The following is a 19,918-nucleotide window of genomic DNA, read 5'->3' as shown; positions in this document are numbered from 1 at the left end:
AACAATAGTGCTGGCTAAAGAATCAGCAAGTGCCCTTAGGCTGCCGCATGGAAATAAAAAAAAGTAATTAAAAGATTAAAAAAAAAAAAAAAGTTAACCGGAAACTTTACTACCTGGTTCCCCTAATACCATCTGTGCGGAAAAGGCGGGAAAGAGGGCTCTGGGGCTGGCCCAAAAACGTTAGAGAAAGCAAGGAAAGGGAACAGACGCCGCAGCCATGAAACTCTTACAAACGCCCCAGAGGGCACGGCGGCTCTGGGGCTCGATCTCCTTGGAGCCGTACAACCCCCGCGTCAATCAGCCCCTTCCGGCGTTACGATTGGCCGGGGACTTCCTTGGCCTCTCTGGAGCCCACCTCCTATTTGCGTGGGGTTTACTTCCCCAAAGTACACGGGCCCCACCTTGTGGAGCAACCGCTCCTGCATGGAAAACGGATCTCCGCCTACGGGAAGACGTTTTAGCGAATGAGAGTAGCTCCATGGATTTATTGGCTATTATGGGTATCGGTCACATAACTTCCCACCGTCTTTTCCGCTATGCCTTTAAATGATTGGTTCCTCTGGATGCCAATCCGTTACTAGGGAAACGAGATCCTTACAGTCTCATACGCCCTAGTCCAAGCCAATCAAGAGCCACGCCTTCACCCTGAGTCAGTATCCAATTGTGGTTCGAAGAGCCCAGAGGGCGCATTCGGGATTGGCCACCCGCTCGCCCGGCCTGCCGGCAACAAGTTCGGCTGAGTCGTGGTTATATAGACCGGCGGCGGAGCACGCGTGTGTGCGGGCGCAGTTGCTTAAGGGTTTTCTGCAGTCCGTCCTGCTGTGGAGCAAAGCTTGTTCCTCTCCCGCTCAGCCGCGCAGGTACGCCGGGGTGTGGGCGGGGCTGGGCCGCGGGAAGACAAGGCCGAGTTGGGGCGGTTGTTAGCGGGAGAAGAAGTCCGAGCGGCGGCCGCGAGAGGTGCCCCCCCACCCCCAACGGCCGCAGGCGCGCGTAGCGGCTTTCTGCCTCCCCCACCCCCACCGTCTGGAGCGCGAGGCCGTGGCCGCCGCGCGCACGTGCCGCGTCCAACGGCCACGCGGGGCGAGAGCGAGCAGCGGCCGCCACCCGGGCCCCAGGGCGATCTCGGAGGGCTGGGAAGCCTCGCGCGGCCGGGGAGGGTCTGCGAGCCGGCTCTCCAGCTTTTCCCGCTGCACCCTACATCTATCCCCACCCCACTCCACGCGCCAGTCGAGTGTTTTCTTCCCGGGCCGAGGGGCTCGAACTTGGCCCAAATCAGGAGGAGGGGTGGGGGCGACCTTCAAGTGCGATCAGAATTTTTCGACTCTACAAGGAGTATAGAGTGAGCAGCCGTGTGCATGGAGAATTAGCAATACGAATTAGCAATAATGATAACTAATGTCGCTAAGCCCTCTCTTTTGGGCCAGGCCCTGTGCTGAGCAACTTGTATGTATTTCATTGAATCCTTCCAACGATCCTATGAGGCAGGTACAGTTGTTTCCCTCGTTTTACAGCGGAGTGACATGGCCAAAGGCACGCAGACGGTAAGGGACAGGTATTTGAACCCAGACTGCCTGGCTCCTAGTCCCCGAGCCTGTTTTATTCTTTGCTCCAGCGGCCTGTGTGGTCCCAGGGCACCTTTGCCCCCAGAGCAGTCGTCATTGGGGGCAGCATCATCCTCGAAAGACCCAACTGCCGAGAAGACTGCTGCGGCATTTGTACTTGAGGCCAGTGGTGGCCTTCCTGGGAGACGAGCAAAGGTTGCAAGTGGAATTATGACAAAGGAAGAGGGTTTGAGCTTCCCTTTCTACCTGTATTCGTACGGATAGCTGATAGATGTGCTGCCCTAACAGTTCTGGAAAAAGTAGGAAAATGAATAAATGCAAGTAAACATGGACTATGTTCCTTATCAGATTTGAAACACATAGTGAGGTGATGGGAAATTTTCGCCAGCAGGAAGTTAGACTCTGATATGTAGACCTTGAATCTTTTTTTCTTTTTCTTTTTTTCAGTCGAAGCAGACTTTTGAGAAAGACCTTTGAGGAGATAGTTTAACTTCCTTGTTTTATAATTGACGAAAATGAGGTTCAGAGTGATTAGTTTCAGATCTCACTAGTATTTGTGGGTTAAAAATTGGAGTGGAAAGGATGGCTCCCAGTTACAGGGTAAATTTGATCTTTTTGGGGCTTATAAATGCTAGATGAATTGCGGGTGATTGGGATGTGTGGGAAATCGTACGCTTGTGGTAGTTGGAATCTTCCGTGGTTGAAAGCCTGACTACGTTCAGTTATTTGGCATTAGTCTGCTCTTGTGTAGATGCAAAAAAGTGGAACATACCTTTCTCGTCTTGGAAGACTTGAGTTTATGTCTTTGTAGTAGAGTTATGTTAGATTTTTAGAAGCCGGTATACTCTTTGGCTTGATGAAATGATGAATGTTCCGATGTTGCAAGTCCAAATCATTACTTCGCATCACAAATGTCTCCAAGACAAAACTGCAATGAAAGTTTTGGATTAGCTCTTCTAAATTAGTTTTGAATTGAATGGCTTTCATCCTGTTCTGCTTTTTTTTTTTTTTTTTAAGAAATGTATCTGTTTTACTGTATTCATCCGTACTCCTTAGGATTGATCTTTAAGGGGTTTTTGCAGCCAGAGGGAACACATGTACATTCTTGTAAATTAAAAACAATGAGAGGGTTTAATACTTGTGTTTTCATTTATTCTGTACTCCCCCCCCCCCCCCCGCCATGTTTCTTAACAGAAAGTAGCAGTAAAGGATCAAAATACTGTATGGACACGTTGTTAACCTTTAGTTGTTGTTGCTATAAATAACAGTTCCCTTTGAATATAACATTGTTTTATTTGGAACTTGCTTTTGTGTAACAATTCTTGTTACCTGCATTTAGAGAGAGGTTAACTATGGAATTAGCATTTTAATTTAAGATTTAAGATGAACAGTTTAGTTATCAAATGTTGAAACACTTTGATGACCGACCTACACTTAAACTAGACTTTGATTCCAGCAAAGTTTAGTGCTACTTGAGGTAAAATATATCAGAATGAAATAACCTTATGCATTAATTGAGGGAAAATTTTGTCAGTAACCCCTTCAGGTATTAATAAAATAGGTTTTGGCCTCAGGCAAATTGCTGTCAGTTGGGCAGAAATAAAATTAAGTGATGTTTCTCTTGCTGGTACCCCAATTAGTCTGTCATGCATGTATTTATCAGGAACAAGTGAAATTAAGCCAATTGTGATAATATAAGACTTGAGTCTCCCTACTTTCCAGTCAGTTCATTAGCACTGTTGTTAAGAGTTGAATCCTTTTCTAACAGGTAGAAGAGTAGGCAGTGCTTTTGTTCTTTTACTCACGCTCAGATTGCTGTTCTTATCAGTCTGTTAAGAGACCATCAGGAGATTTGGTGAAGTCTGTTGGTAACCTTTGTGCCAATTTTTGTAATTTACATTATGGATCTTCTACTTGAACTTATTTTAATACTTTGCACGAAAGTAAAGGCACAGGTTAGTTTTAAGTTTTTATAAGTTTGTGAATTGTATATGATTTGTAGAAGGATAGGTGGGACCAATGCTAAGAAATGAAATTTATTGTACAACCTGAATTTATGACTTAAACCAACTTTTGTGTGTGTGTGTGCGTGTGTGCCAATTTCATAAAAGTGCCCACTGGTGTTTTCTTAACATTTTGCAATTAGATTGGTTTTTAAAAATATTTGGGAATTTAGATAGGCATTGTGTTACATGTTTTATTATATTGTGCTTTAAGGCTACTTTGGACTGGACAAAACTGTTACTGGCTGGTGTTCTGAAACTTTACAAAGGGGGATCATTGTCAAAGTAGGTAGATCTTTTTTCCTTGGCTAGTCAGTTGTCAACAGCTAGTGGGAAACCTTTTGTAGTGGCAATACTGTCCTTCCAGCTCTGAAGTTTAGATTCTGCAACTATAATCTCACTGTAGTCAGTGATCACACTGTGGCAGTTAAACTAGATTTATATTTTAAAATATTATTCAAAAATCTGCTTTCTGTTTCTCTCTCTTTTTTTTTTTGTTTAACTAGACACCCTGCTTGGCCTTGGTTGGAGAAGGCTGAATTGCAAGCTGGATGATAGGGTGAAGAGCTAGGAATAATCTGCACATGAACAATCAAGAGTGGGCTTTATAAAGCAGAAAGCAATTTTAAAAAAATTCTCTACAAGCTGTGGCCTAGTAAATAGGGTCTGCCCCCAGCCTGATGCACAACAGAATCTTAAAGGCTGATGTGATCCACAGAATTTTCATTGTCTGGTTTTTGGAAGTAGATCACCAGACCTTTCTTCTTAGTTTGTCTTAGTCTGGAAGCTCTGCTGAAACTTGTTCAGCATCATAGCAACGTGCAAACCTCTAGTGACAGACGAGTCAGTGAGGAACATTGGCTGGGAACCGAACCTGGGTCTTCTACATGGAAGGTGAGAATTCTACCACTGAACCACAACTGCTCATCTAGATATGGTCTTCAGATGACTGTAAGTGATAGATTTACCCTTGTGTCCGGGGAATCTGTCATACTGTAATATTTCTTAGCTGTTTAGCCTATGTGCTAAATTAAAGGTTAAAGATGGTTCAGTGTAAGAAATCTAGCTTCCTGGATGAGGCACATGTCTACTTTGTAAGGATGTAATCATTGATATGGTGTATTTGTGTAGCTCTTCGCGTATTTTAAAGGTGTTTTCACACATCTTAGCTAGTATCATGTATTTACTGATGAGAGAACTGAAGCTCTAAAAGCTTAAGTGATTTGCTTAAGGGCACATAAGTGGTAGGGACAAGACTAGACCCTAGGTTTCATCTTTGTAATTCTTTTCCAAGGGACTAATCAAATTAAATGGCTTCATCTAAGCTATCTTATAGATCATGTGGTAACTAGTAGAGTACTTCAGATGTGTGCCAGTTATTTCTCTACTTAAAAAAAAAAAATGGAAAGATACAAAATCCCTGGAAGGCCTAAGCATGGCAGCAACCTGCCCTTCCATGTTTCTTCTACGTTTCTGCAATCCTGTAGACCTCGCCTCAAGTACACCCTGTGTTTGTGGACCCTCTGTGTTTCCTAGAGTATAATCTTATGGCATCCAGGAGTAGGAAATTAATGTTTTTAGGAATTTGATATATGAGGCATTTGTATTAACTCTAAAGTACCTCTTCATTTTGATTATAAGTAACACATATGAACACAGCTTACTGCCTTATAACTTTGGGATGGGGAAGGTATACTAACAACACAGAAATGACATCAGGCTAGTGTTATAAACTATGTATACTGTACTATTGAATAGTGAATTAAGTTTTTCAAATCCTGTCTTGAAGCGTTTTTAAGAGTATTTTAAAAATATTTAAGAGTTGCAATACAGAGGTCTTGTATACCTGTCTCCCAGCTTCCCTAATGTTAACATCTTAACATAATAATAGTATATATATCAAAACTAAGAAATTATTGTTAACTAAATGATAAGCCTTATTTGAATTTTCTTAATTTTCCACTAATAACCCTTTTTGTGTTCTACATCCAATCCAGGATACTATATTGCATTTAGTTATCATGTTTCCTTAGTCTCTTCTAATACGTGACAAGGTCTTTCTTATCTTTCATGACCTTGATGTTTTTGAAGAGTACTTATCAGTTATTTGTAGGATGCCTCTCAGTTTGAGTTGTCTCTTTTCCTATGATTAGACTGAGGTTGTGGATTTCTGGGAAGAATACCACAGAAGTGATTGATTCTTCTTATGACATCATACCAGGGGTATATAAATTACTTGTTGAATGTACCCTTGTTAACTTGGTTAACATGTCTGTTAGGTTAGTATTTTTCCCCTTTGTATACTAGAAGCCAGTAAATAAGCCTAGCCCATACTCTGTGAGACAGGGAGAGGGGTGGGATGGAGAATTAAGCTCTACTTTCTAGAGGGAGGAGAATCAAAGAATATGTGGACATATGTTAAAACTACCATTATAATTAATACTTTGGGGGAGAGACTCTGAAGCTATGCAGATATTCTTGTCTATGGTTATTGTTTGTGGCTGTTGTTGTGGTTTAATAGTAATTCTTTATTTCCTTCGTTCTACATTTTTTGAAATTCTTTTGTAAGGATGATTTGTTTCTATTACTTCATTGTTTTTTTTTTATTCAGTCACTTATTCGGGGTGGACTCATGAATACTAATGTTATTCTTTGGGTTGTAGTCCAATATTTATTTTGTTATTCTAGTTTTGGCTCCTGTGTCCTTTTGATATACCACTTCTCTTCTTCCTTTTTTTTTTTTTTTTTTTTTTTAAAGCATTTTCTTTCTTCTGTTACCAGATGTTCCAGGCTCATCTTGTATTTTGCCTGCCCTAGCCCTGGAATCAGCCAGTTTTCCATGGAGCTGTTAAGAATAATTTTGATGGGAGATGACAGGTGGTAAATGTTAAGAGTTCGGAAAATAGATTGAACAGTTGATCTGCTCAGATCCAGTGAGGTGATACGGCTCTTGGTTTGAGCACAGACTTTGGCTTCTGTAATACTCTTAACACATTATAGTTTAGGGATCTAATGGTGGTATACACAAACCCTTGTGCTGTATTTTTTTTTTTTTTTTAGTATTTTTTGATTAAATTTATAAAATTAAAACAAATAACCAGTTTACTCAGAATTGACAATTAACGTTTTTTATCACTTTTTTAAGACTCCTTTTTTCTTCCACAGGTTCTGATTTTCCTCTTTTCTCTGAGACAATGTTTATCCTGACTACTCTGTATCTTTCCAAACTAATTTATTGGTGGGTTAAAAAATATATTTTTTAAACAGCTTTATTGAGATATAATTGACATACAGTAAATGCATATAAAGTATTTAATTTGCTAATTTTTTATGTACAGTTACAACCATGATACCACCAGTCAAGATAGTGAACATTTCCATCACCCCCAAAAGTTTTGTCATGCCCTTTGCATTTGCTTTTTCTTATCCTTACCTCCCACCTTCTGCCCCCAGGAAATCCTAGATCTGCTTTCTGTCACTGTAGATGAGCTTGCATTCTCTAGAATTTTTACATGAATGGGATCATACAGTATGGGTTCTTTTTTTTTTTTCCTGACTTTTATCACTAAGCATAATTATTAGATTTATTTATATTGTGTGGATTACTAGTTAATTCACCTTTATTGCTGAGTAGTATTCCATTCTGTAGCTATGCCACTAGTTTATGTATTTGTTGGTGAATATTGGTTTGTTCCCAGGTTTTGGCTGTCACAAATAAAAATGCTATGAATTTTGTGCACCAGTCTTTGTATGGATATATGCCTTCATTTCTCTTGGATAAATACGTTAGAGTGGAATGGTTGGATCATATAGTAGGTGTGTGTTTTCCTTTTTAAGAAACTGCCAAACTATTTTGCAAAGTGGTTGTACCATTTTATATTACCACCAGCAATATATGATAGTTCCAGTTCCTCTGTATCCTGGCTAACACTTGATATGGTCAGCCTTTTTAATTTTAGTCTTTCTGGCAGGTGTGTAGTGGTATTCACTGGTTTTAATTTGCATTTCTGTAATGACTAATGCCATCGAACATCTTTGTCATGTGCTTATTTGGCATTCATGTAAGTTCTCTGGTGAAGTCTTTCTTAATTGTTTTGCTCATTTTATGGGGATTGTATTCTTCCCCAGTTTTGAGAGTTCTTTATCCTGGATGTATTTTCATTCTCATCAGTCTTTTGCAGAGCAGAATTTTTTTTTTTTTAATCTTAATGAGGTCCATTTTATCAGTTTGTTCTTTTATGGATTGTGCTTTTCATATCATAGCTAAAATCTTCATTTAATCCAAGGTCATGCAGATTTCCCATCAAAATCAAAATAAATCAATGATTGGAATTTTAGTCTGTGACATATCATTGATGACATCTCAAATCTTCATGTCATGTATGCTTTTTTAGAAGAGCACTTGGTGAAGCTATTTTGTGTGTTTCAGATTTGGTGAGAATAGTGTAAAATACGACATTCCTTACTCTTTGTAGGCAGCTAATAATAAATTCTATTCCACTTAAAATTTTTTTTTCCTGTCATATAAATTACCTTAAATCCATATCATGCTGCAGTGCAGTGGGTTTCTCTTGTATATGGCCTTTTAGCCTTGGGTTTATAATTCTGCCAGAAATGATTGGTTAGGCTACAGTCTACCAAAGGAGTGGTTAGACTACTATGCAAGTACGACTTAAAACCACCCAATCGGATTAAGCGACCTTTCGGGAATTGGTTGATTACTATGCAAATTAAGTGACTAAGGCCTACCAAGGGAATTGGTTAGTTCCTGTCCTGGTGGGAGGACCATGACTTGAAATTGACAAGAAGTAGGCTTACATAAGGACCTGTTGCACAGAGGTTTAGGGAAAAGAGTCTAGAGGAGAGTGAGTCCCTTGGACCAGGAGTCCCTGAGTTGAGAACCTCCTAGACCTGGGGGAGAGAGAGAGCTGTAACATGGAGACAGAGAGTGGGATGGTGAGAAAATGGTGGCAGCAGTACAAGCAGCAGGAACCAAGAGGCCAGTGTGATGAAGTTGCAGTGGGCTTGCAGACTCACAGAGCAAGAGAGAGGTGAGTGCCTTTGGGTAGGTTTGCTGGTGGAGTGGGGTGCCTCTGGGCACTTGTTTGTGGAGCTGAAGAGTTGTAATGCTTGTCCTAACAGGGCAGAGGCAGCGGCTGCGAGAAGGCCTGGCCTGCCTGCAGGCACGACTGAGAAGAAGCTGAGGGTTCTCTTGGTAGGAAGCTGTTCTGATTGAAGAACTGTATCATGTCTCCTGAGTTGTATCCAGTTATTTCCAAGTTGATCCTGATCCCAAGTTGTAGCCTTTTACTTTCTTAATAAAGCATATAATCGTGATTATGGTCTGTGAGTTCTGTGTGACCATTGCAACAAATTATCATACCCAGCAGAGAAGTAGAGAGTGCCATGAGGAGGACTGCTGATATCAGAAAAGGTGAAAAACTTGGAGAGGGGAGGTATGCCTGACATCCACCTTGTAGGAATCAGCTTTGGGTCAGTCCTGATTCTCATCCCTCCTCTTGAAGTTAGGCGAGTTCTGGTGCTAGTGGCTACCCATGCTTTCATTGTTTTGCTTTGAGGAATGTTAAAGCCAACACAATGTGATACTGTTAGAAAAATTATGTTACAAGTCAAAAGTAAACTGCTTCCTAAAATTTGAAAACTTCATCAGAAAATACTCTGATAAAGTACTTTAAGAAAGCAGAATAAGCGATTCTTGGTTTAAAATAAATTTAAAGGTGAAACCAGGAATTTTTCAGGAGGATGCTTATCTCTTAGACCATAACCCTTTAAGTTGGGAGAAAGTAACTAGACATAGAAAATTTTCTGCATTATGAAAACTATTGTAACTCCATGGTGCATCTATTTCAAATGTTAAGGTTTTGAGATGTCCACTTTCAGATTTGGTTTTACAATTTGACTAGGCACTTACATTCTCTGGGCACTCAGGCAAGGCTTCTTATGTAGCATTCATATGGGTGAACCACTGCACTCGTGAAGTCACCTGGAACTTTTCTGTAAAGGTGAAGTTTTTGCTTAGAGAGCACTGAGCTGTGGTAAGGGTGATGGAAAATAATGGTTATAGATGCACAGCGTTGTGAACATAATTAATGTCACTGAATTGTACATGTTGAAATGGAAAATAATAAAGTTTTTGTTAAGTCCCCTGAGCTTCCTTAGTCCAAGTTACCTTGCAAATTTTCTTAGTCTTGCAGGAAATAAAAATTGTCCATTTTTACTTTGCTTGCAAAATAATTGAGTAATAGTCTTCTGGTGACAGAATAGAGTGGAATGTAGAAATGTTATTCTTCATTATAGTTAATTAATACTTCTAAATAGTAGTAAAAGCAGCTAACTCTTATTTGGTGCTTTGTGTTTGCCAGGCACTTAATTCTTACAGCAGCCATGATTTTAATTTTACATATGAAAAAACTGAGGTACACAGAGAAATTAAGTTAGTAGCCCAAGGTCACAGCTAGTGAATGGTGTTGGAGAATTTTCCTTGGTGGGAATTGGTCTAAAGAAATTTTTGGGGTTTCCTTTTGTTACATTCTCAAATACTCATTATTTTAAAACAAAACACCTCAATTTCAAAGTTCGTTTGTCATACTTAACTTATGCTAAAGGTAGCCTTGTTAAAACTTGTAATACTTTGTCTTAGATTTGGAAGCTTCAGTTAGAATATCTTTTCCTCAAGCATTTCTAAGTGGCCGTTTTTTTCTTTCTTTTTGAGGTTAAGAACTATTCTTCCCTTTCCCTAACCTAGCACATAGTAGCTTTTCACTGTTTCTTGAGAAGGTTTTTAAGGGGAAGTATATGGAAAACGAGGTCCTTGGATAGTGCAAATGGTTGGCACTCAACTACTAACGTAAAGGTTGGTGGTTTGAACCTACCCAGCGACACTGTGGAAGGAAATGCCTGGCAATCTAACGATTACAGCCAAGAAAACCCTATGAAGCAGTTCTACTGTAACACATGGGGTTACCATGAATCAGAATCAACCTGACGAAGACAGCAATAGGTTTGGTTGTTTTTTTTTGTTTTTTTTTGTAATATGGAAAACCTTTCCATGTATCTTTTCTGCTGCAATTTTGGGATGTTAAGACATTCACAAGTAAGTGGGAATATTGTAAACGTAGATATAAAATTACTGGAAGGTGAAATTTCTTCAGTGAAAATGAGTCATTCACCCCCTCCCCCTTATTCTTTATTCTTTCCTGTCTGATATTTCTACGCTACAATGATTTCAGTGTAGATCATTCTTAGGAATATTATTTTTGAGTTACTCGTATTAGCCTATCAAGATGTATCCTTGATACGAAAGCAGTGTAGGAAGGACGTGATCTCTGAATTTCAGTTATTTGTAATGTTTGTTTATTGTCTAACACTTGCTTTAGAAGGGCAGACTTGGGAGAGTGGCTTGTATCTTCTGTGAAGTTCTCTACCCTTCCCATCAGCGTGGGGAAGGGAGAGTTGCTATTGACAGTTTAAACAATAAAGCTAGTTTGTTTCCTGTTCCTGATTTCGGTCATGCTTCTTATTCTAACCTATAATTGACATATGCTGTTATATTAGACACAGCCAGAGTCCATAGTGCAGACATTTCTAAAACTTCTTTAAAAAAGACACAGTGTTCCAAGAATGATAAATGAGGAAGTATCTTAGCAAAAAACAAAGCATGTTTTCTTTCACATGCATAGTTTATAAAACATTTGTCATATTTGATTGTAACTGGCAAAACACCAGGTTTTCCAAGACATATCCATTTGAATTTACTTATTTTCATTATTTTAAATTTGATAGAATTGAGAATTCTGATGAGCGAAAGTGGGATTAAAGAATATTTTCAGGAGATAGATGTTATTTCACATGTTTCTCATAGCTTCCATTTTATGTTTGGGACAGAAACACGGGTGAAGAAGATTCCAGAGAGGTGATATACCAAACAAATTTTTTTCTAGTTAGGGTAGATTCTTAAGCACTTAATCTATTCATATAGGTTTAAATCTTTTGGCTCAAATTGTCAAAATTTCCTGCATTTTCTTTTTATAATTGAGAATAGTGATTAAAAAAAACGAGCTTATTCACAAAACTTTCCGTGTATCGTTTTAGATCACTGAAGATACTTTCTTATACATTGTGTAGTCATTGGTGTTATAGGGTACTTTAGTATTCTTAATTATTATATTATTATAATATCTTGATTTCTTTTTTAATGTTAAAACATTTTAAGGTTTTTTTCCCTAGGATAATTCATATACACTAAAATATACAGAACTTAAGGGTTCAGTTTGACAATTTTTAAATTGTCTATAACAAAAAAATTGTATATAGTATTCATTTAATTGTCACCCAAATGTATGCATTTCTCTTACCTTAGCTAGTTCCCTTGTGCTCTTTTCCAGTTAGTTCGCCCTCAGACAACCACTTTCTTATTTCTATCACCTTACGTTGGTTTTGTTAGTGGACTTTTCTTCATCATTAAAGAGTGTGTCTGCTATTTTCATCTAAATTTCAGAAAACCTGACAATTCAATTTTGATAAAGTTAGATAATCAGAAATCCATTTTGCTTAGCTCTTTTGTATAAAATTCTAACATTTGTGTGAGAATGTTGAATGAGATAAAACATGCTGTACATGTTATATGTGAGACACTTAAATTTTGGGGCTATAAAGATAGGGTGTTTACTCTTTTTTTTTTTTTTTTTTTTTCATTTTTCCATACCTTACATTTATTTATTCATTTTTTATAATATTTTATTGTACTTCAGGTGAAGGCTTACAGAACAGATAGTTTCTCATGTAACAGTAACACACATGCTGTTTTATGACATTGGTTAACAACCCCACTAGGGTGTTTACTCTTAAGACCCTTAACATGTAGAAAGAAGCTTGGGTGGTTTTATCTGAACATGACGAATGTAGAATTCTTGAAGCCTTTGGCTATTTCGCTTTAGGACTTGGTCTTTTTAGCAGTGAAGCAGTATGGTTTCTTTTCACGAAAATGCAATGCACTTTTAGTCACATGAAATTTTTTTATATTAATTATTAATATTGCTGCCGTTTCCCTTGCTGTTTGGTGGATCAACATTTATTACAGATTAGCTTAATGGAGAGACTTTAGGAGCCAGAGCTGCCACTGAAATGCAGCTATACAGGTAGTCCCCGACTTACAGTGTATGCGAGTTATGATTAACCACACTTACGACCGTCTGTATTTTGTTGATTTTTTTCATACATCTTATTGTTAGTAATATGTACTACATACAGTGTTGTAGTACGTAGTTCACTGATGTTCTCATTCTTAGATGTTTACTTGCAGATGTTCAGTGTTATGATTAATAAAAATACTGACAATAAAAGGCAATAATAAAAGCTAAATAAAAAAAGTTTTTGACTTAACGTCAGAACTGACTTAGGACAGAGTCGTCAGAATGGAATACCATCGTAAGGGGTGTACCTGTATAGTGCTTATAGTGTAAATGGGAGATTATAAGGATATTTGGGAGTCCTGCGTGGTGCAAACGGTTAAGTCCTCATCTGCAACGGTTAGGTCCTCAACTGCTAGCCAAAAGGTTTGTTGTTGGACTCACTCAGAGGCACGTCAGGAGACAGGCTTGGTAATCTGCTTTTGGAAGATTACAGCCTTGAAAACCCTATGAAGCAGTTCTCTGCACACATGGGATCATCGTTGGTCGAACCATGAGTCAGAATTGAAGGCAAGAAGTGTATTGGAAACAACCTCGATGACTGGCACTAAAACTTGTAACTTTAGTGCTAGAGTGCTGGCTAGTAACTACCTGTGTTTCTGAAGTTGAACAATTTTAACCCAAAATAAAGTAGCATCTGTATAGAAAATTTTAAAATGCTGATGAAGCCCCTGCTTTGCAAGATAATTCAGTAAATGTAAACTATTAAACTGGTAAACTAATGAAGAAAATTAATGTTTGGAAACTTGGTGAATGATACTGATTTTTCTGACAAGCCTACCAGTTAATAACAGTTGGTGAAGAAGAACCCACAAAGTAGGTAGATGTCAATTTAGTGTGTAAATATGTTTAAACTTAACATTCTGACTTTGTGTGCCAGAATCAGTAATGTGCTAATTTTTTTATTTTCAGCCTTGATGGCCACTGATTTTGTTTGATTTAGGTAATCTCCAAGAGGAGAAAAGAGAAGTTGAGATCACATATAGATTTAATTTTTCTTTTTTTTATCTTTGATATATGGCCTAGATAGTTTTTATGTTTTTGCATAGGAAGATTGGATGTGATTAGTAGTATTTGATGTTATTTAGAAGTTTGTTTTAGAGCAGAGCTGTTTGGCAATATTAAAGGATGCGGTTAGGTTGATGTTACTAGTCTAGTAATGATGAAATTTGTAATGATTGGGGAATAAGAGTAGATAGTACTAAAGAGAAGGGAGTATAGCTAATGTAAAAAGAGAGGAATTTACTTAATGCGAACTGTTTTCTTTTTCTTTGTCCTATCATGAAGATTTCCCTTTAAATTGGTTTTATATTGTGCATATATTGTGTGTTTCAGATAAGACAGGGAAGTAAAACTTTCCAGGGCTTTGAACTAGTTCAGTCATGGCCGACATAGCAAAACCAGAACAGACCTGAAGTTTTACAATTTGGGTGATCCAAAATCATAACCAAAACAAGAAAAATTATGGTGCAAAGCCCTGGAATGGGAGACTCAGAAGAGGCATAGTGAGACCTTTCAGGAGCCTGATGCATGAGATTGGATTATTGGCAGGACTGTGGAGAGATACACATTCAAAGCGGTGCGGTTGGCTGCCATCTTGAATGAGGTACTGCTGTTTCCGGCTCTGCTCGAAATCCAGTGGGCAAGAAGAGATTTGGTAGCTATCCAGTGTGTAAGCTGCCTTTGTTTTCTAAGAGGGAGACTAGGTTTCTAGCAGGGCTTTAGCCTGTAATTTTTCCTGTTCCGGTTATCATTCTGGTTCACCCAAATTTTAAATATTTGGATTTGTCTGGTTTTGTTTCCTTGGCCATGACTGAACCGGGAAGAACCAGTTTGAAGCCTTGGAACTTTCTGTTTAGCTTTTTTACATACAGGAAAACATAGGTGCAACCTTTGTTGTTAGGTGCCATCGAGTCGATTTTTGACTCATAGCTACACCACGTGAAAGAGTAGAACTGCCGCATAAGGTGTTATTGGTTCTTATCTTTATGGAAGCAGATCACCAGGTCTTTTCTCCCACAGAGCTGCTCGGTGGATTCAAACGGTTGCACCACCAGGCCTCCTTAGGTACAACTCAAAGGAATGAAAATGATAAATTTTAGTTTTACTTGTTTCTGAGGAATTGGGATACCTGTATGCGAGTTCCAACACTAGTCATGAGATGTAGGAATGTCACTTAATCACATTGAGTTTTTTTTTTTTTTTTTTTCATTTGGGATTGAATCAGATGTTAGATTTCAAATAGAATAGCTAAGCCCTTTTAAGAAAGGAAATTTTACATGAGAACTCGAAGAAATTGCTATAGTTTAAGTTAGGTAATAGAAGACCTCAAAACTTGGAAATCATGGCTAGATGACTGCCAAACTCTAAAAATCTTTAAATTCTGAAGAATCTAGGATTGGTTAAGAACATCTGAAGCCCCTCCCTCCCTTTTTGACCAAGAGCCAGGGGAACAATACAGTGGTTGCCTCAGGTCATTTCTATTCGAGTACGTCTGTTTAAGGCTCAGGATCCAAATTTTTGTCACTGGTACCTTGGTAGTCATGCCTGCAGGCGAACTACTCTTCATATGACCAGGAAGCTGATCCTCATTGATCTAGTGGCTATAATTTGGGGAAAGTGAAGAACAGGCCTTTGGATTTAGGCAAAGCAAGTGGTAAAGGGGGCAGATATGAACAGGAGATTTATTCAATAATAATGCAGAAATGCACCCGAAAAAAAAACCTGTTGCCATCGAGTTGATTGCAACTCATAATGGCCCTATTGGACAGAACAGAACTGCCCCGTAGGATTTCCAAGGAGTGGCTGGTGGACTTGAACTGCTCACTTTTTAGTTAGCAGCTGAGTTCTTAACCACTGCGCCACCAGGGCTCCAGAAATTGCAGGAGGTAAGTAGTATAAACATGTCTTCACAAACTGCTTCCTCAGAAATTGACCTACCAAACTCATTCTTTTTCCTTTTATACTGTAATTAGATCTGTACGTATTCCTTTGTTTGCCTTTATGGTTAAATTCAGGATGATTTTCTCTCTCCTCTCAAGTGAAAAGTTGGATTATCTTATGTCAGATAATTTTTTCTGAAGGTTTTTTTTGACAGTGGCTGACTATTTAAGGACTTGACTGTGTGCCAGGTACCTTTCTTAGCACTCAAAGATATTAACTTAGTAAATCTTCATGATAATTTTGAAGTGATAGGAATTATTTAGTAGTCCTGGTGATATAGTGGTTAAGTGCTTGGCTGTTAACCGAAAGGTTGGCAGTTTGAATCCACCAGCCACTCCACAGGAGAGAGATGTGGCAGTCTGCTTCCGTAAAGGTTACAGCCTTGGAAACCCTAGGGGGCAGTTCTACCCTGTCTCATAGGGTTGCTTTGAGTTGGAATTGACTTGCTGACAACCGTTTCGTTTTGGTTTTTTTTTTGAGGACTTATTTTGTTGAGTAGGAGCATCTTGTTTGTTAACTTTTCCCTATTTTATTTTTAGATAATTTTGGTCCTGTTATAAAATGAACTAAGCGTACTTAAATTTTTATTTTTCTGGTTTCTTTTTTAAAAATACTAAAAATTTCTTTGGCTTAGTTTGAAAATGTAATAGTGTTTGTATATGTCAAAGCTATATTTATTGTTTAGATTTTAATACCCATGTACTTAATATTGCCATAAATAATAATGTTAGTAATCCTTACAACGGCAAGACTCATAACTTAGTTTAATAATTTTCAAAAAGTTACGGTGGGATGCATGTTGGAAATAAACATTCCTTTGGGGTTCTTATATCCAGTTTAAGAAAGTAGAATACTGGGGGTAATGATGAATTCTTGGTGATCTCTTTTCACCCTCCCTCTTCTCCTGTGTAGTCATCTGATTGCAGTAAATTTGAATGCCTAGAAATCTCTCCTGGTCCTTGTGGGTTTTGTTTATTCTTATAATGTTTATTCCTTTTTAAAACTAACAATTGCTCAAGTGGCCTCGTCTTTGAGTTGGTTTCAGCTAAAGGATTCAGTCGTCTTCCCCACCACTTTCTCCCCTTTCGTTTGATTTTTCAGGTTGGACATATTTGACCTTTTTTTCCTGCCCCCAGGTTGAATTGACCAAAGCAATGGTGATGGAGAAGCCTAGTCCCCTGCTGGTCGGGCGGGAATTTGTGAGACAGTATTATACACTGCTGAACCAGGCTCCAGACATGCTACACAGGTAATGCTGTGTCATCATCCAATGCTATTTCATAAGTGGGTACTTATCCTGGAGATTCTCCCATTCTTCATCATATGCCTTGTAGGGTTGTTGTTTAATAGACTTGGCACATAAGTGTCAATAAATGATGGTTGTTTCCACTATATAATAATTTAAAAAAATGTATACAACTAAAAAATTAGACTAAGTGACCTAAACTTATATATTATCAGAAAATAGCATCTGAAAATGTAAATGTATAATATGTATGCTTATATTTCTATTTTTCATTTTTGATGAATCATGCATTATTTAGTAAGAATGTATTGAAAAAGATTCAAGACTGTTCCCTGTAGTAACATCCTTTTGTGTCTGTGTGTTTTATAAAAAACTGGAGTGTCTTTTAATATAAACGATGTATGTTTGTTTAAATTAAAATACAGATGTATAAATCAAATTATGGAAATCTCTAGTAATACCACCCCAAACAATTTTCTGTGTATATAGAAACATGTTAATATACTGTCTTTTAGTTTTTTACTTGTTAATCTGAGGTCATCTTTCAAGGATATGAATTGTAGTGGCCACACATTTTTTTTTTTTTTTTTTTAATTACTGTGCTTTAGGTGAAATTTTACAGGGCAAATTCATTTCCCATTCAATAGTTTGTACATAAAGTGTTCCATGACATTTGTTGCATTCCCCACAATATGTCAGCATTCTCCCCGTTTCTGCCCTGGGTTCTGTGTTAGCTTTCTTTCTGGATTTTCTACCTTTTCTGCCTTCTCATCTTTGCTTTTGGGCAGATGATGTCCTTTTGATCTTATATAATTGATTGTTCTAAGGAGTACTGTCCTCTCATGTGTTATTGTTTATTTTATAGCCTGTCTATTGTTTGGCTGCAAGGTGGTCTCAGGGAATGGCTTCAGTTCCAGGTCAGAAGGGTATTTTAGGGCCATCGTCTCAGGGGTTTCTCCAGTCTGTCAGACCAGTAAGTCTGGTCTTTTTTGTGAATTTGATTTTTTTGTTCCTCGTTTTACTTCCACTCTGTCCGGGACCCTCTGTTGTGATCCCAGTCAGAGTAGTTGGTAGTGGTAGCTGGGCACCATCTAATTCTTCTGGCCTCGGGGTTGTGTAGGCTGTGGTTCATGTGGTCCATTAGTCCTTTGGACTAATTGCTCCCGTGAGTCTTTGGTTTTTGTCATGGTCCTTTGCTCTGGACTGTAAGAGACCAATAGATGTATTTTAGATGGCCGCTACAAGCTTTTAAGACCCCAAAGGGTTTTTATTGTATAGAATGCAGCAATCCTCTAATGATGGATATGTAGATTGCTTCTGTTATTTTCCCTATTAATAAGGCGGCATCGTACAAAACTCTGTTTATATGGACTTGTTGGAATAATTTGATAGAAGTTCTAAAATCTGTAATTACCAGGCCAAAACTTTTTTTCGTGTATACTTTGGCCAGCTCGCATATTGGATATCATATGATTATTAGGTGCAAAGCAAATTTATAAATTTTGTTTTAAGTATAAGATTTGGCCTTGTTCCGAAAACGGAAGATATCTCTTAATGTTTGTTTAAGGCTTTGCAGTTTCCAAAACACTTTTACATCTGTTCCTCTTTGATCCTTACCAAAAGCCTTTTATAGTAAGGCATTACAGGAGAGTTAACTTCATTTTACGAAGACACCCAGAGGGGTTAAAAATTTGCTCGTGTTCACGTGACTATTAAGTGATAGAACATATGTACAGAGTTTTTTTCTTTTTTCTGTTTATCTTTGTCAAAGTTTTTTCTATGCCTTTAGAAGTTAGATGAATGTGACAAAAGGGAGCAGGAGTTGAAAGAAACTACCAGATGCATTAATATGTTTGTCAATATTGTTATTTATTGATTTTAAGACATCTTCCTTCCCCTCCCCTCACGTTTTATTATTATTCTAATTGAGGTATATCTTAGATTATAATGAAAAGTGGTATAGCCAGCAGTGAATTGAATCTCTGGCTGACTTGAAGCTTTTTAATAGTTTTTCAAGTCGGAAGGCAGACTCAGAGTTCTTGTGGGCCTCTTGTCTTGCGGGAGTGAGATCAGGACACAGAATATGTACGGTTTCATTTGTGAAAAAAGAGGTTTATCTGGAGGACAGATATCAAGAAATCCTAATAGTGGTTATCCCTGGGTTGGTGCGTTTTGGGTGTTTCGTGTGTATGTGTGTTGCATTCCCAATGGAATGCTGTTTTAATGAAAACAAAGGAATTGAGAATGTAGATGAATTAAACTATAAAACCAAAAAACCTGTTGTCATCAAGTTGATTCCGACTTCCAGCAACCCTGTAAGTTGGAATTGACTTGACGGCAATGAGTTTTTTGGTTTTATAGCTTAATTCATCTACATTCTCAATTCCTTTGTTTTCATTCATTAAAACAGTATTCCATCGGGAATGCAGCACACATACACACGAAACACCCAAAACGCACCAACCCAGGGATAACCACTATTAGGATGTCTTGATATCTGTCCTCCAGATAATGGGAAATTAAAATCTGAAGCTCCTAACTATGTCAGCAGAAATTGTGAAAAACTCCTAAAACCACCTCCATGAGCTACTGAGTTTATAGTGGGAACTGTTCACTTGCGTCCTCAAGATACAAAAGAATTCTGAGTCTATGGAGAACAGAGATGTCTCCAGCTGAATTGCCTGTTTTTTTCCTGAGGGAATGTAGGAACTTTTGTTTTATTTTAAGTGGCCTTCCTGATAGGAACTATAAGATCTTTACAGCACTATCATCTTCCCTGAAACCCTGAAACTTGTGACTTGTAAAATAGTGTTCTGCCTCACTGACCAAATTCATTCCCATTCTGCAAATGTTGACTGAGGGCCACATAGGGGATAGAATAGGTGATCGCATACAAAGATGAGCAAGAAAAACACATTCCTGCCTGCAAGAGTCTGGCCATTGAGGCAGATAGGT

At 38.2% G+C, this 19,918-nt stretch overlaps 1 protein-coding gene across 1 annotated transcript in view; it reads left to right on the top strand.

Moving 5' to 3' along the window:
• Nucleotides 1-730: 730 nt before the first annotated feature.
• Nucleotides 731-19,918, top strand: part of G3BP1 (G3BP stress granule assembly factor 1) — a 36,830-nt gene continuing 17,642 nt past the window's right edge. Inside the window, exons 1-2 of the mRNA XM_004371289.2 lie at nucleotides 731-860; nucleotides 16,854-16,966. Of these exons, the coding sequence (XP_004371346.1) occupies nucleotides 16,872-16,966 (95 nt within the window). The 5' untranslated portion in view covers nucleotides 731-860; nucleotides 16,854-16,871. The remainder of the gene's footprint in view (nucleotides 861-16,853; nucleotides 16,967-19,918) is intronic.

The sequence above is a fragment of the Trichechus manatus genome, unplaced genomic scaffold (assembly GCF_000243295.1).
Source record: "Trichechus manatus latirostris isolate Lorelei unplaced genomic scaffold, TriManLat1.0 scaffold00011, whole genome shotgun sequence".
Lineage (NCBI taxonomy): Eukaryota > Metazoa > Chordata > Mammalia > Sirenia > Trichechidae > Trichechus > Trichechus manatus.
This window is presented reverse-complemented; position numbering and strand designations above follow the sequence as displayed.